At 39.5% G+C, this 15808-nt stretch overlaps 1 protein-coding gene across 1 annotated transcript in view; it reads left to right on the top strand.

Moving 5' to 3' along the window:
- The first annotated feature begins 2013 nt into the window (after positions 1-2013).
- Positions 2014-15808, top strand: part of znhit6 (zinc finger HIT-type containing 6) — a 58753-nt gene continuing 44958 nt past the window's right edge. The window contains exons 1-4 of the mRNA XM_028811520.2: positions 2014-2168; positions 3519-3584; positions 10259-10365; positions 10451-10536. Of these exons, the coding sequence (XP_028667353.1) occupies positions 2092-2168; positions 3519-3584; positions 10259-10365; positions 10451-10536 (336 nt within the window). The 5' untranslated portion in view covers positions 2014-2091. The remainder of the gene's footprint in view (positions 2169-3518; positions 3585-10258; positions 10366-10450; positions 10537-15808) is intronic.

Raw genomic sequence — 15808 nt, forward strand, 5'->3', positions numbered from 1 at the left:
GAATTCTTCTGTCCCGGTGTGACATGTTCAGCTGGATTATGAGCGCAGTCAGTGTTGATTTGTATAAGCAGTCAAATATGTTCTTCAGACAAGGACATGGTGCATGCTGCTTTCTCAAAGATCTATTGTCCTTGGTTCAATTTGTGTGCCTGGTCACTGTCTGTGTGTAATCTGCATGTTCTCCCCATGCCCAAGTGGGTTTTCCTCCAACATCTCCAAAGAACTGCATGTTAGGATACCTGGCAATTCCAAAGTGGCCCGATGTGTGAGTGGGTCCAGTGATGGACTGCCATTCTGTCCAAGGTTGTTTCCTCCCTTGTGTCCTGTGTTTCGAGGATAAAATATAGTCCAATGCAACCTTGAATTGGCTTAAGCAGTTTTGAATATGTTATCATTTTCTTAAAAATAATCAATTTGCTTGTCATTTTAATATTTTTAATCATAACATTTTATTAAACTTGAACAAAATCCTGGTTTGATTTGTCCTGAATTCATGATTAACATCAAAAAAGGTTAAATTTCAGTAAGGGTGTTTGGACTTGGATACCCTCTGTATATTCCTGCACAGCTACACATAAACAAAGGGGTTGTGCTAATTAGCGACTGTTTTGGGCAGTGCCCTGATTTTGATGTTGATTTTCTGGTTATTGGTTATTATTTATCGCTGGTGTTGGACAGACAGCTGTAAGGATCAGGTGAAAGGTCATGTGGGCTAAGAATGTTCAGCCCATGGCCTGGTGATGAACTTTAGAAGAGAGCAATAGATGGGTTGTCAATGCTCCCATTTGTCATTGGTTTACAGCAGCTCGAGAAGGTTAGATCTGATATGAGATGTGATCTGCTGCTCTCTTTTTGTGTCTTTACTGCCTTGCTTGTGTAGGAATGACATGATGATCGAAGTGGATTCTCTTTTCAGTGGTTGGGCAGGCATTAATCAAGTGTTTTTATTTGTTCAGTGCCTACTCATGTGGGTGTCTTCAGTAATATGGAAGCAGAAAGTGATACAAGGAAACACTCTGGAGGATGGACATGAGTGTTTTAGTTAAAAAGGGGAAACAAGGAGTTGGCATCAGTTGTGAAATGGACAAGGATTAGAAGGTTTTGTTTTTGTGAGGTACGATTGTTACCGAGGTGGAATTATGGGAACACACCAACGGGTTGTGTAAGTCACTACAGGTATCACACTTTACATGTAGTAATGGACAGGAGAAAACAAAACTTGGTAATAATTAGATGTGAACAAACTGGTTGGAACACAGTTCCTGGAGAATGTCAACATGTTGTATGTTGATTAATATGTGAAGTACAATTTCACTGTACTCTAGTCTGTAGATGTGACAACATTCACCCCAAGAACCAAACAGCTTGGTGCTGGCAGTTATCTGGAATCAAGGAAGAACATAATGTTGTGTTTGTATGGTACCTGAAGCAGTGCAGCATTTACCAATGGTGTGATGAGAAGCTGTTTAATAATTGGTGCTGGAGGTTTTTTAGCGTGAAAGATGTTTTACAAGTGAGGGAAGGGGCAGAGACTGGTGACATCTAAGCGACAGGCCACAGCTTCTGAGGATACTGGCCTCAACCTTTAGCTGTAGTTGGCTATGCACTCCCAGTCCTGTCTCTTACCCTGTGCTGCTTACTTAGACCTCGAAGCTGAAAAGTGGCTATAGAAGGACTAACACTGATCATTAACTTTATACAAGTTCCTTCCACACTGGAATGGGTCCTGTGTACACCTTGGAAATCACTTATAACACGTTTAAATGTCCTTGTGTATCTTGCTGAGAAGTATATTGGCTACAGCACAGTACATTCAGCTAAAGTGACTCCGTATTGGTTTCCATATACACTTTATCACTGTGGTGGTGACTGTGACTGGTCTTTTAAAACTACACAACGAGCTCACCGAACGACGCGCAGTTCGCGACCTCTCTCTACACGTGGCGCTCAACATCTGCGGCAGGCGCTGCAGCTTCAGCCGTAAATCGTCGCGTGGCGAGGGCGCGCGCGCTGTCGTAACGCATGAGTAAATCGAACTGCGGCAGCTCTTCCACGTGAGTTTATCAAGAGTCAAGTCAGTTAGTCGTGGTGATGGATGAACTAACAGATCAGTCGAATGTTACTGAGGTAAAAGCTAAAGCAGTGAAAAGAAAAGTGTCGTTAATAATGTAAGTAGATGTCTTGTTTCGTATTTCGCCGTCGTTATGTTGTTTGACATTTTTGCTTTATAAGGGTATGATTTGCAATAAGGTTTTTGTATATTTACAAGGTACTTCTTTAGTTCGGGTGAGTAGTTCGAAAACATCAGTAAGGTAGGTATGTAATCACTAACAGCTATTCTATTCTACTGAAATAGTACCAAGGAAGAATACTTTCATACTCCCGTTGCTTTGTAATCTTAATATTAATTAAGAAATAACAGATGCAATCATAAAGATGGGCGGCACGGTGGCGCAGTGGGTAGCGCTGCTGCCTCGCAGTTGGGAGATCTGGGGACCTGGGTTCGCTTCCCGGGTCCTCCCTGCGTGGAGTTTGCATGTTCTCCCCGTGTCTGCGTGGGTTTCCTCCGGGCGCTCCGGTTTCCTCCCACAGTCCAAAGACATGCAGGTTAGGTGGATTGGCGATTCTTAATTGGCCCTAGTGTGTGCTTGGTGTGTGTTTGTGTGTGTCCTGCGGTGGGTTGGCACCCTGCCCGGGATTGGTTCCTGCCTTGTGCCCTGTGTTGGCTGGGATTGGCTCCAGCAGACCCCTGTGACCCTGTGTTCGGATTCAGCGGGTTGGAAAATGGATGGTTGGAATCATAAAGTTCACACTATTGGATAACTGGTGGCTTGTATGGCCTCCTCTCCTCGTTCATTTTTTAAAAGTGAATGTGACCTGTTTACTTTCAATTCTGTATTTGCTGGAGACCATGATTTGTCGTGCAACTGTAAATCTGTCACTTTTTCTACTGCCTTTATACCATTTTAATTGAAAAATTAAGTGATTGCCTAGAGTTTTGCCTTTTAATGTTATCTGGAAGTGCAGCGATTTGTGACTGTTTTTAAATTAGATGCTTTTGAATTTTTTTGTCTCTTACATATGCATAACCTGTCTAACCCAGTTGAGAATCGGGGAGAGCCTGAGGCAACCCTGGTAGCCCTGGCTAAAGTGATGGAAGCTGCTGGTCCTTAGTAGGCACACACACACACACACACACACACACACGAGCAATCTGGACTCGACAGTTGGCCACAATGTGCGTCTTGGGTGTTGCTGGATGATGGACACCCCCCTGTGCAAAACATGTAAACTTTGCATTGACATGCACAACTCTAAAACATATCTGTAATAAAGTTACATTAGTAAAACATACATTTGTTTCTTTGTGACTAAATTACTGGTGACATATACAACGTTAACGTTTTAAAAAGTGGCCACTATGCAATATTTGTTGCGCATGTTACGCCACATTTATTCTAATTGTCTTGGATCTTTATTGCCTGTTACTTATGATATACTTTTCTTTTAATTTATAGCTGTGAATCCTGTGGATCAGAAGAAGCAAAATATAGGTGTCCTGGGTGCCTTACTCATTCTTGCAGGTGAGAATGTATTGTTCATTATATTCATGAACAATGTAGTATTAAAACGTTTTATAGTATTCAAATTAAGTTTGAACTTAGTTTTGTCACTGCTTACTTTTTTTTTTTTTTTTGTATTAAAAGGACATTTCTACTTTGGTTTATGTTACTACCCTTTATTCTTTTATAAATTTATCAACATGGAGTGTTAGTTTGTTTCTGAGTTTTAAAAAAAAAAATAACAAAATACATACTCTCTTATTACCCCCCACCCTTAAATTAACATCCGTACTCCACCTTTCTATTGTTGTACTGCTAAGTTTTTGCAGCAGTTTGTGATGCATATCTCCATGTATAAAGTGCTTAGGCTTGTCTGTATGTTACTTAAAAAATCATGCTCCTCTGGCCTTTGAAGACTGATCTTGATGTCAGTCGACAGCTTGTACCTCGACATGCACAGTGCGACACACATATTCGACATGTAGCCCGTGGCAGCCCCGAAATTCTGCTTCGACTCATTCTTAGAGCAGGCACAAATAAGGCTGTGCAAATTCACCGACAAGGATACATGGGGATCCTCACTGCTTACAGAAAAAGCTTTGACTCCTTTTCATAGCCACAACAGAGGCGGTCACATGCATCGGATAACAGAAAAGCACAGCAGTACACACCATGCAACATAATAGGCGACACAAACACAACAGACAGGCAATCGCGCCACATGTTGGGCATTAAAACAGCCACAGCTTCTAAAGGACATTTTACTATAACCTCGAAGTGGTGACCTGGGATACTGTGTTTCGTGAGAATTGCATGGATCACTTGTTTAAACGATGTCCTGCAATGACAAGGCTAATGGGATTTATTGCAGACATAAGTCAGACACTCCCAAATCAAAATAAAGTTCTGGACACTGTCAGCTTGCAGCCCTGAAAACATAACATGAGTTGCTATGTCTCGTGACAGCCTCATTTCCAGTCACTCTCTGTGAAGCCTCAGAAGTTCCACCCACATACAAACATTGCTTTTCCAGCCTCACAGTGTTTCTTGGATGAACACTTAAACGTGGATCTCCTATGTGCTCACGATGGAATCGTACTTTTTCAGGGGCAAAACAAAATGATGTGCTGCCTAAATGGAGCACTACTGCTTGCTCCATTGCCTGAACTATATGTGTGTGTATATATATATATATATATATATATATATATATATATATATATATATATATATATATATATTGTGACTGTAGATGGCACTATACCAGTGCACACTACTAAAATATATATATTTTTTTTTTTTTCATCACTCGTGTGGAACATCTTCCCCGTCCCCACAAGCCCACAACACAATACTTTCCTTTCTTCACTCTCTATCTTCACTACTCCTCTCCGGCAAGCTTAGTCCCTCTCCTCCCGACTCTGGCTCCCAGAGTGGTGGCTGCTGGCTCCTTTTATAGCCCACCTGGAAGTGCTCCAGGTGTTTTGGTGACCTATTGCTGGCTGCATTTCCGGGTGTGGCATAAGAACCGCCCACACGGGCTCAGGAAAAACTGCAGCACCCCCTGGCGGCACCACCGGATTCCAACAGGGTTGTAGGGAACTCCATCTCCCGTGGAAGCCTGTGGGAATCCAAGGCACTACTGCCACCCAGGGGGACTGCCATCTACTGTCCTGTGGGAGGTACTGTTCTGACCAGGCTTGCTCCGCCAGTCCATACAGTGAAGAGACGTCCCAGACGGACAAGGACCCCGGCCATCTGTGACAATACGCAAATGTTGGTACTCTGACGAGCAAGGATTGGAAGCTTGGAACACTCTAGGGTATGGTGCCTTCGTGTTCAGAATTCATAATCCGGTTTTTGTTATATTGGTGGACTTCACCCCTTTCAAATCCCTTTTATTTGAGGACCCGTGTACCACCAGTGTGCTTTAAATTTATAAGATCAGTCAAAAACAATAGGTGGAGCTGCTGTATGTACCATGCTGCTGATTCCCGTGGGATCACATTATTTAGACACTCTCATTTCATTTCTGGTGCCGCCATTGAATAGACTTGTTGCTACATCCAAGTTAGAAACATTGGTAAAAGTAACCTGCCTGATGTTATACACCTTCCTTGTGTTGTGCAGGCTATACTGTCTATTAACAGTGAAGACAAGTACAGTCTTGCTTAGAGTTTTATGCTTGTTTGTTTAGCATTGTGAATGGCTGCTCAGTGCATGGTTCTATTAAAAAAAAAAAAAAAATAATAATAATAATACCTGAATGATCAGTGTAAGATCCTAAACATGAACCACTAACAGGACTGAGCAATCTACAAGCATTCACTGTCTGTGCTATAGTAAGTTTGAAAAGTTGCACAAGTTTGCTTTAAACTCGAGCAACAACATTATTTATGACTGTTCAATAAAGGCTGAAGGGCTACATGCACATTAATAAGTTGGTTGCATCTTTTTACTTCTGACAAAAAAGCAGAATCGGCAGGCAGTAATCCTGAATGAGCAAAAGTGGTTCTAGCCTTCTTTGCTTCACATAAGTTAATCTTCTGTCATAAATTAACCAACTGTACCAAAAAGGAACCTACTATAAAACTTTCTTACTGGCAAATGCTGTGCTCCCTTTCTCCCAGCCCTGCTGAAGCTGGTCTCCACAGAAAATACTGTATGCTTTATTCTCTACAACTCTCCCTATTCGTTTTTAAGAATAAGTGTATAAAGAGGCTGCTGTCTTGTGCACCCCGGCCATGAAGACTGCTTAGATGTACACTTGACTATAACTGGCAATCAATGATGCAGATACTTCAATCTTTGGAAGGACAAGCCCCTTTTTTTTTTTTTTTTTTTTTTTTTTTTTTTTCTTTCTTTTCATCAGTATGCCTAGAAATGATGCTTGGCTACCTGTGATTTTTTTCAAAGGAGCAATTCTCATTGGTCATATGTGTACAGTATTAAAATTAAATAAGCATTCCTACTGTAGCTATTTTTAGTAGCTTTTGATATAGATTTCTACTTTGGTATTATGTATGGGAGCTTGTACCCAGGTTTTATTTCTTCATTCCTACATATCCAGTTTCATAAGAAAATGATAGCTTACTGAATTTTCTCTTAGTTTAAATTATGTTTGATTTTTCAAACCGCTTTTCATTTTTTTCATAAGAGTGAACAGTTGAGCAAGAAAAATAAAATATCCATCCATTACCCCCCTATGGGTTTGATACAGCACATACTTAGAGTTGAAGTACTGGGGGACTTGCAGGTGCCTTTCATTGATAAGGTTGCATTGTCATAGTCAACAAAGACTTGCAGAGTTCTCTAAAAGAAATGGAGACATAGCCATAGAGGCGATTGTAGAGAACGTCTTTACTGATTTTAATTTACTGCATCCAAATCTTGCAAGTAGAAATTGCTGAGTGTGTTTACACAAATAGCCTATTTTATTTAGAACTTAAAAATTTTAATTGATTTACAGTATTCTAAATACACTATTTTGGAATAAAGACCGCTACTGCTAGATACATTTTTTTTTCTCTTTAATATTTCAGTCTTCTGCTATAGTGTTTGTGTGTTTGTCCGTCCGTCTCTTTCTCTGATCCCTCCAAGCAATTTGATGGGCCAATTTTGCTTTGGTTTCTCATTAAAACACAGCTGAGACAGGAATCGCCATGCAGCAGAGGTTGAGAAACAAAAGTATAGTGAGAAAAGGTGTAGGAAGTGCGTAGAGACCCCTTCAAACACAGAAAATATTTACAGGAATACAAATTGTTTGGTTTATGTTTATTTGTCATATATAGGTTAACACAGGGTCAACATACAATGAAATGTGTATGACGAGAAAAACAAGTCACTCAGCCTAGATGCAATAAAGCTAAAAAATTAATTTAAAAAAAAATGATTGCAGTGGATAATGCACTGCAGTTTTTTGCAGCGGATACCATTAGTGAGGTCAAAAAGCAGACAGGAGATAAGCAACATGCCTCAAGATGACAGAGTCTGAGAAGCAGTATGGGAACAAGATCAATAGAGGATGTGCTACTCAAAACTGGTTGAGACATGAGAGGATACTGATGGTGCACATATTACAAAAGATGTCATTTGAAAATTGATTCTGTTACAAGTGATGTAGCTAGTCAGATCATAAATAACATTCTCAAATGGATTAGATCCCTTTCATAATCTCAGTGGGCTGGTGCCTAGACTCTGGAGCAAATCCAGGGCCTGCAAGCACACACACCCACAGCTACACAGGGCCAGTATGCAAACTCCTAATTACCTTGTCTGTACATCTTTGAGGATGTGAGTAGGAATCTATAAAAACCCACACTGACATTGGTGAACTCTCACGCTGCACACTGACAACAAAAGCGGTGAGGCAGCTTTGCTAACCAGTGCCACCATGTTGCCCAAGATGAGAAATATCTTCTGAAACTTTATTGGAAAGACAAGAATGCAAAATATCAGATACAAACCAAACCCAATTTGCTATTACATAAGAAACAAAAAATAACAGGTGATTTTTGTGTATCTTTATTGTTCAATAAACCATTTGACAAATAATGGGATACAATAGCAAGAAGTAGAAGAGCTGGTCTGTATATGTTTATGGTCCATAATAAAAATCTTGTATGAGTATTTTTTAAATAAAACTGTGAAGAAATACAATGAACTGACCTGAGTGCAGATGGAATTCTTTTCAGTAGTAATATACTGAGTAACAGAGGTCAGTGAATGCGTATAGCTTAATTTCTAAATTAAAATGCTGGGAGTAATTTGCATGCTGTGCTTTAGCACAAATTTTAACTAGATTTAAAAATCTCCTCTTTGTAAAACAGCTGAATTATGTTATAGTCTGCTTTATAAGACAGATTTTCTTCATTGTTTCAGAATGTTATGCAAAAACTTGCTAATAATGAAGTATCGTGGAGTACAATCTGTGACTTACCTAAGCATACGTGGTTTTATAGTGTGGTGCCTCAGACTGTTCAATAGGGTGTAAAGGTGTCTTTATTGGATTATTTCATTTTTGGCTTACTAAAACTAGTTGAGGTTTAATTAAGTGTGATAGTAAACAGGAAATTTTACAAAACAAAGGTTTACAGCTGGTCTGCTTTGGAGCATTTATAAAGCGGGAAAAAAATAATAAGGCTAATGTTTTAGTTACTGGTCTTTGGTGTGTAAATTTTGAAATTTTTAGAACATCAGAACACTCTAGATGAGAACAGGCCATTCAGCCCAACAAAGCTCGCCAGTCCTATCCACTTATTTCTTCCAAAAAAATATCAAGTCGAGTTTTGAAAGTCCCCAAAGTCTTACTGTCTACCACACTACTTGGTAGCTTAGCATTGCTAACATTATTGTAATTAGCTGTATTTCCAAAAATGATAACATTGTAAGCTTTCAATACTTTTTAATATGTGTGTTTAAAAGAGTATTTTCATCTTTTGTTTAAATCATGTATTTTTTTTTTAAGCAGACTTTATTTCCAATGCAGTTTTGTCTTTGCAGTTCTCCACAGCAGAATCTGAGTTGTTCTGTTATCTATATTATAACACTATCTATCTATTAATACTTTATATGTATCCTCTTTTTTTCCATATATACACTTTAAAGATAGATACTTTATTAATCCCAAGGGGAAATTCACATACTCCAGCAGCAGCATACTGATGAAAAACAATATTAAATTAAAGAGTGATAACAATGCAGGTATACAGACAGACAATAACTTTGTATAATGTTAACGTTTACCCCCCCCGGGTGGAATTGTTCCTCCCCCACACTATGCGACTCTTCAATCTCCTCAGTCTTATTGCAGATGTTGAAGGACGCCAGCCTTCTAAGGAAGTATAGTCGGCTCTGTCCTCTCTTACACAGCGCATCAGTATTGGCAGTCCAGTCTAATTTATCATCCAGCTGCACTCCCAGGTATTTATAGGTCTGCACCCTCTGCACACAGTCACCTCTGATGATCACGGGGTTCATGAGGGGCCTGGGACTCCTAAAATCCACCACCAGCTCCTTGGTTTTGCTGGTGTATAGATGTAAGTGGTTTGAGTCGCACCATTTAACAAAGTCTTTGATTAGGTTCCTATACTCCTCCTCCTCCTGCCCACTCCTGATGCAGCCCACGATAGCAGTGTTGTCAGCGAACTTTTGCACATGGCAGGACTCCGAGTTGTATTGGAAATCCGATGTATATAGGCTGAACAGGACCAGAAAAAGTACAGTCCCCTGCGGCACTCCTGTGTTGTTGACCACAATGTCAGACCTGCAGTTCCCGAGACGCACATACTGAGGTCTGTCTGTAAGATAGTCCACGATCCATGCCACCAGGTATGAATCTATTCCCAACTCTGTCAGCTTGTCCCTAAGGAGCAGAGGTTGGATGGTGTTGAAGGCACTAGAGAAACATAATTCTTACAGCACCACTGCCTCAGTCCAAGTGGGAGAGGGATCGGTGTAGCATATAGATGATGGCATCTTCCGCTCCCACCTTCTCCTGGTATGCGAACAGCAGAGGGTTGAGGGCGTAAAGGGTTGCTTTTAACACTGTTGAGATGTAATTTAATGATTGTTCCTGTGTTCATTTTTCTTTTGGTTAATGTTTGTTGGTATATATAATATCTTCATATCCTGGGGAAAAATTATAATTGTTTTTGTTATTGCTTCACTAACCTTTATTTTGTTTCATTTTATAGTTTACCTTGTGTGAAAAGGCACAAATTGGAAGTGGGCTGCAATGGCATGCGTGACAAAGTTGCATTTGTTCCGCTTGGAAAATTCAATGAAATGAACCTTCTAAGTGGTAAGACTACATTAATTCTGAACTTGTAAGCTGGCAGAAAGTCTGCTAGTGCTGAATCAATATGATCAGCATCTTGTTTGTTTAGATTACAGATTTCTGGAGGATGTTGGAAGACTAACAGACGGTGCAAATAGAGATGACCTTATCAGAAAATTCACATCAAACAAATATGTAAGCTACTCTTCTGATAATCCTGGAGAGACTGTTTTAATAATATTATTATTATTATTATTATTATTATTAATAATTTTTTTTTTTTTTTTAGTCTTTTTAATGCTATCCGTGAGAATTTCCTTTGTGCATTCATTGCCCGTCTAACTATTGCATGTAGGGGATAAGGCAGGTTGATGAGCAAGACATGATTTGTAGAGTAATATACAGTACTCTTTGTTTTCCATTATGGAAAAAATGTGCTAGAGAACAACATAAAAGGGCATGTTGAATTCCTTATTGTGTTTGGAAAGGAGACACATTACATAAAATTTGAAACATGTTCTCTTTTCTTGTGTTTCTGAAACAATATTATAAATTGAACCACTGAGACACTTCTGTGGCGTTATTCATGGCATGGTGAGTCTTTTTAACAAAAGCACATTGAAAATAGTTTCCTTACGGATTAAATCAGACTTGATTCTTCCGCATACCCACAGCTTAAGATAAGATTAAACACTTTTTAAATTAAAAGATGCACAAACATGTCAGGATTTGAATGCATTTTTTTTTGTAGATGCAATTGATGTATTTAATCATTGACTATTTTCTTTCTATCTTGGGTATCTTTGTATAATACTTCTAATGTTTAGTTTAAAAATTAGTGATGTGTATAGATTAAATAAATTTAGGTAATTAGAAAAACTAAGAGCAACTCCAAACACCACAACCCCCACCTCTACTGAAAAGCTTGCTTTTAAAAAAGCTTTGTGGTCTAACGTGGGGAAAGCTCAACAGCTTTTTATTATTGACCTTTAATCTAGGAAGCCATATTACAAATTTGCCAGTTTCCACATTTGAGCAATGGGCATTTGTAAACCAAAGAATTTTAAGCAAGAAAAAAATTAGGAGATTTCCTCCAATGTTATAAACTCTAGTTTTTGTCATGTTTTACATGGAGAATTCATATTTTTATCAATCAAAAGTGTATAAAATAACTTCATAGCACAGGGTATTTATATTTTCATTTGATGCGATTTTCAGCATAAATGCAGATATTAAGTAGTTTCAGCTAATAGGGGTGTCATATTGGCCAAGAATCGAGATCTAAATATTCAAATATATTTCAACATAAGTTTAAAATTGCATGTGCTACATTTTTTTAAAATATTTATACTATTTTTAATTTTACTTTTTTCCCCTCACGGTATATTTATAAATCATAAAGCACTTATGACTTATGCACTGTTATGCAATAGAAACGTGAAAACTTGAATGAATGTGACACTTTTTCTAGTGACAATATGAAAAATAACATGGAACCTGGGTCAGTTTGCAGTGCCAATAATGAATAAAAGAAACAGCCAAATTTGCTCATGACTTTGCGCCTCAGTCAGAAAGTGTAGTATGACAGGCCATCTCTCTTTTATATAAATGGAGTTCACTGTGACCCTGTACATATTTCACAAATGAAACAAATAAGTATTTATGATGTTGCATTATAATGGTCTTTTAAATATTTCGTCCACATTGTAATTATTAATTCAGGAGATAGCTTTTTTTTTTTTTTTTTGTAGCAGCTTGAAAGAATCCTTTTAAAAGTAGGTTAACAAATTAAATATAGTATAATTTTTAAGAAAAGCACAAGAAGCCTTGGTGAAAGATTGTTTGTGGCGCACCTATCTTGATACTTTGCAGGGCAAGATGCCAGTTCAGTGCTACAAGTGGAAACAGTTTGTCAAGGAATAACAACCTATGGGACTAAAGTAAAGTGAGTTTCTATCTCTTCTCACCCCTGATTACCCTCTCTTTACAGTTGCAGCAAAAATGTTAAATGGGTGTCCTTTAATACATCCATCCATCTTTCTAATCTGCTTATTCAGGGCAGGGTTAAGTAGCAGCTGGAGCCCACTCCAGCAATTCTGTTGTGCAAGGCAGGAACAACGCCTGGATAGGTTGCCAGACCATTGCAAGATGAACACCCACACTTGCTCACTAAGGCCAATTTAATATCACCAATTCACCTAACTTGCATGTCTTGAGACTGTGGAAAGAAACTAGAGCCCTTGGAGCTTTAATTCAAACTCATTGTTTTGTGAAAGACTATATCATTCGTTTGAAATTTGGGTAGATAGTGTGTCCTCAGGGTAAAAATCTTTTACATTGTGTAATTTTCCTTCTTGCTCTACCTCCATGGTCAGACTTTGAAATTATCAGATAATAATATAAAATTACTGATAATGTTACTTAACTGTCCTTCTCAAAGACATTACCTGTAAGCTAGTAAACAAACTGACCGTTTACAGGTATGGGGTATGTTCCATGGCATTTTTATAATTAGACAGCTTTGGTGTTTTTCAAATCAAATTGATTTTTTCACAATCATGGCATACATTAATTTGGCAAAGAAAATTTACGTTTTTAAGTGATATTATTTTTAAATTTTTCCACAGCAGTATATTTGTGGTTTTATTTTTGTCATACTTGTTGACTAATGTTTGTTTTATTTTTTTTATTGTCTCTAACTCCTTTAATCAAGCTAATGGAGTTTAGAGATTGGGGGCTCTGGCGCCTATCCCAAACAACATTAGGTAGTTAGCAGGAATCTAACCTGAATAGAGATTTCTGTATTCATATCATATTTAATGACGGTAATTTTAAAGTGGTCACACTCTCCTGTATTCTTCTGAAATCCCAAAGGTGTGTGTTTGGAAAAATTCCAAACTGGCACCCCATGGACCAGTGCTCTTTTCAAATTTAAAAAAAAAAAGTAATGGTAGGGGCTGAATGTTTGCAGTATTACTGGCAAAGGAAGAGTGTTATCCGATAGGATGGAGAGAAGGAAGGCTGATATATTGTGCATGCAAGAGACCAGATGGACTAAGGCCAGGTGTATAGTGACGGGATCAAATTATTCTACCATGGTGTGGATGGGAGGAGAAATGGTGTTGGGGTTATCCTGAAGGAGCCGTATGTCAAGAGTGTTTTGGAGGTGAAAGTGTGTCACACAGTGATAATTATGAAGATGGAAATTGAAGGTGTGAGGATGAATGTTGTTATTGCATGCGCCTCGCAAGTTGGGTATGCAATAGATGAGAAAGAAGATTCCTGGAGTGAGTTGGATGAAGTGTTGGAGAGTGTACCCAAGGGGGGGAGAGTGGTGATTGGAGTGGATTTCAGTTGACATGTTGGTGAAGGAAATAGAGAGGAAGAGGAGGTGATTAGTAGGTATGGTGTCAATGAGAGAAATGCAGAAAGTCAGATAGTGGAAAGTGATAATGGAATTTGGAAAAAGAATTTACATGGCCCTGTTAAATATGTATACAGTGATCCCTCGCTATATCGCGCTTCGCCTTTTGCGGCTTCACTCCATCGCGGATTTTATATGTAAGCATATTTAAATATATATCGCGGATTTTTTGCTGGTTCGTGGATTTCTGCGGACAATGGGTCTTTTAATTTCTGGTACATGCTTCCTCAGTTGGTTTGCCCAGTTGATTTCATACAAGGGACGCTATTGGCAGATGGCTGAGAAGCTAGATTGCTTACTTTTCTCTCTCTCTTGCGCTGACTATCTGTGATCCTGACGTATGGGGATTGAGCAGGGGGGCTGTTCGCACACCTAGACGATACGGACGCTCGTCTAAAAATGCTGAAAGATTATCTTCACGTTGCTATCTTTTGTGCAGCTGCTTCCTGAAACGACATGCTGCACAGTGCTTCGCATACTTAAAAGCTCGAAGGGCACGTATTGATTTTTGACTGAAAAACAAACTCTGTCTCTCTCTCTCTCTCTCTCCCTGCTCCTGACGGAGGGGGTGTGAGCTGCCGCCTTCAACAGCTTTGTGCCGCGGTGCTTCGCATACTTTAAAGCCAAACAGCCCTATTGATTTGTTTGCTAGAGATTGTTTTCTCTATCTATGTGACATTCTGTGCTCCTGACACGCACTCCTTTGAAGAGAAAGATATGTTTGCATTCTTTTAATTGTGAGACAGAACTGTCATCTCTGTCTTGTCATGGAGCACAGTTTAAACTTTTGAAAAAAGAGACAAATGTTTGTTTGCAGTGTTTGAATAACGTTCCTGTCTCTCTACAACCTCCTGTGTTTCTGCGCAAATCTGTGACCCAAGCATGACAATATAAAAATAACCATATAAACATATGGTTTCTACGTCGCGGATTTTCTTATTTCGCGGGTGGCTCTGGAACGCAACCCCCGCGATGGAGGAGGGATTACTGTAATAAGAAGACCGGCGAACACAGGGTAATGTACAAGAGTGGAGGACGAGGCACACAGGTGGATTATATCCTAAGCAGGAGAGTCAGTCTGAAGGAGATTGCAAAGTGATGGCAGAGGAAAGCGTTGTTACGCAGCTTAGAATGGCGGTTTGTAGGATGATGCTGGAGAGGAAGAAGAGGAGGAGGAGGAGAGTGATGGCAGAGCCAAGGATCAAACGGTGGAAGTTGAAAAAGGAAGATTATAGGGTTGAGGTCAGACAGGCATTGGATGGCAATGAAGAATTACCAGATAAATGGGCAATTACAGCAGAAGTGGTAAGGGGGATAGCTAGTATGGTGCTTGGTGTGACATCTGGTGATGGAATGGGGATGTACAGGAGAGTATACAGAGGAAGAGGTTGGAAAATAAGTAGTGGCATAGTCAAAGAGATAAAGAATATAGACAGGAGTACAGAGATGAGGCATAAGGTTCTGCTTCAGCCTCACTATAAACCAAAAGTGAGAGTCCTACCTGTAACCACACGATCATTCAGGAAGTGGACCCCGGAGGCTGAGAATACTCTGAGAGAATGTTTTGGAACTACAGACTGGGATATCCTGCAGGGATCTCATAGTGAGAACATTGAGGAAGTTGTTGACTGCACTACTGACTACATCAACTTCTGTATGGACATTATAGTTCCAGTAAGAACAGTACGCTGCTATGCTAACAACAAGCCATGGATTACAAGTGACATCAAGGGCCTTTTGAACCAGAAGAAAAGGGCTTTTAAAGACGGTGATCAGCATGAGCTCAAGCGCGTGCAGAAGGAACTCCGAGTCCAGCTCAGGGCGGTGAAGGAGCAGTACAGGAGAAAGCTGGAGCAGAAGTTGCAGAATAACAGCATGAAGGAAGTGTGGGATGGGATAAAGATCATCACTGGCTGCAGCTCGAAGCGGGGTGCCACCATCGAGAGAGACGTGAAGAGAGCAAACCAAATGAACAACTTCTTTAACAGGTTTGACCACCCTAACCCACTCTCACACTCACCTCGGAGTATTGCACCCTCCACA

The sequence above is a fragment of the Erpetoichthys calabaricus genome, chromosome 10 (genome assembly GCF_900747795.2).
Source record: "Erpetoichthys calabaricus chromosome 10, fErpCal1.3, whole genome shotgun sequence".
NCBI classification, from domain to species: Eukaryota; Metazoa; Chordata; class Cladistia; order Polypteriformes; family Polypteridae; genus Erpetoichthys; species Erpetoichthys calabaricus.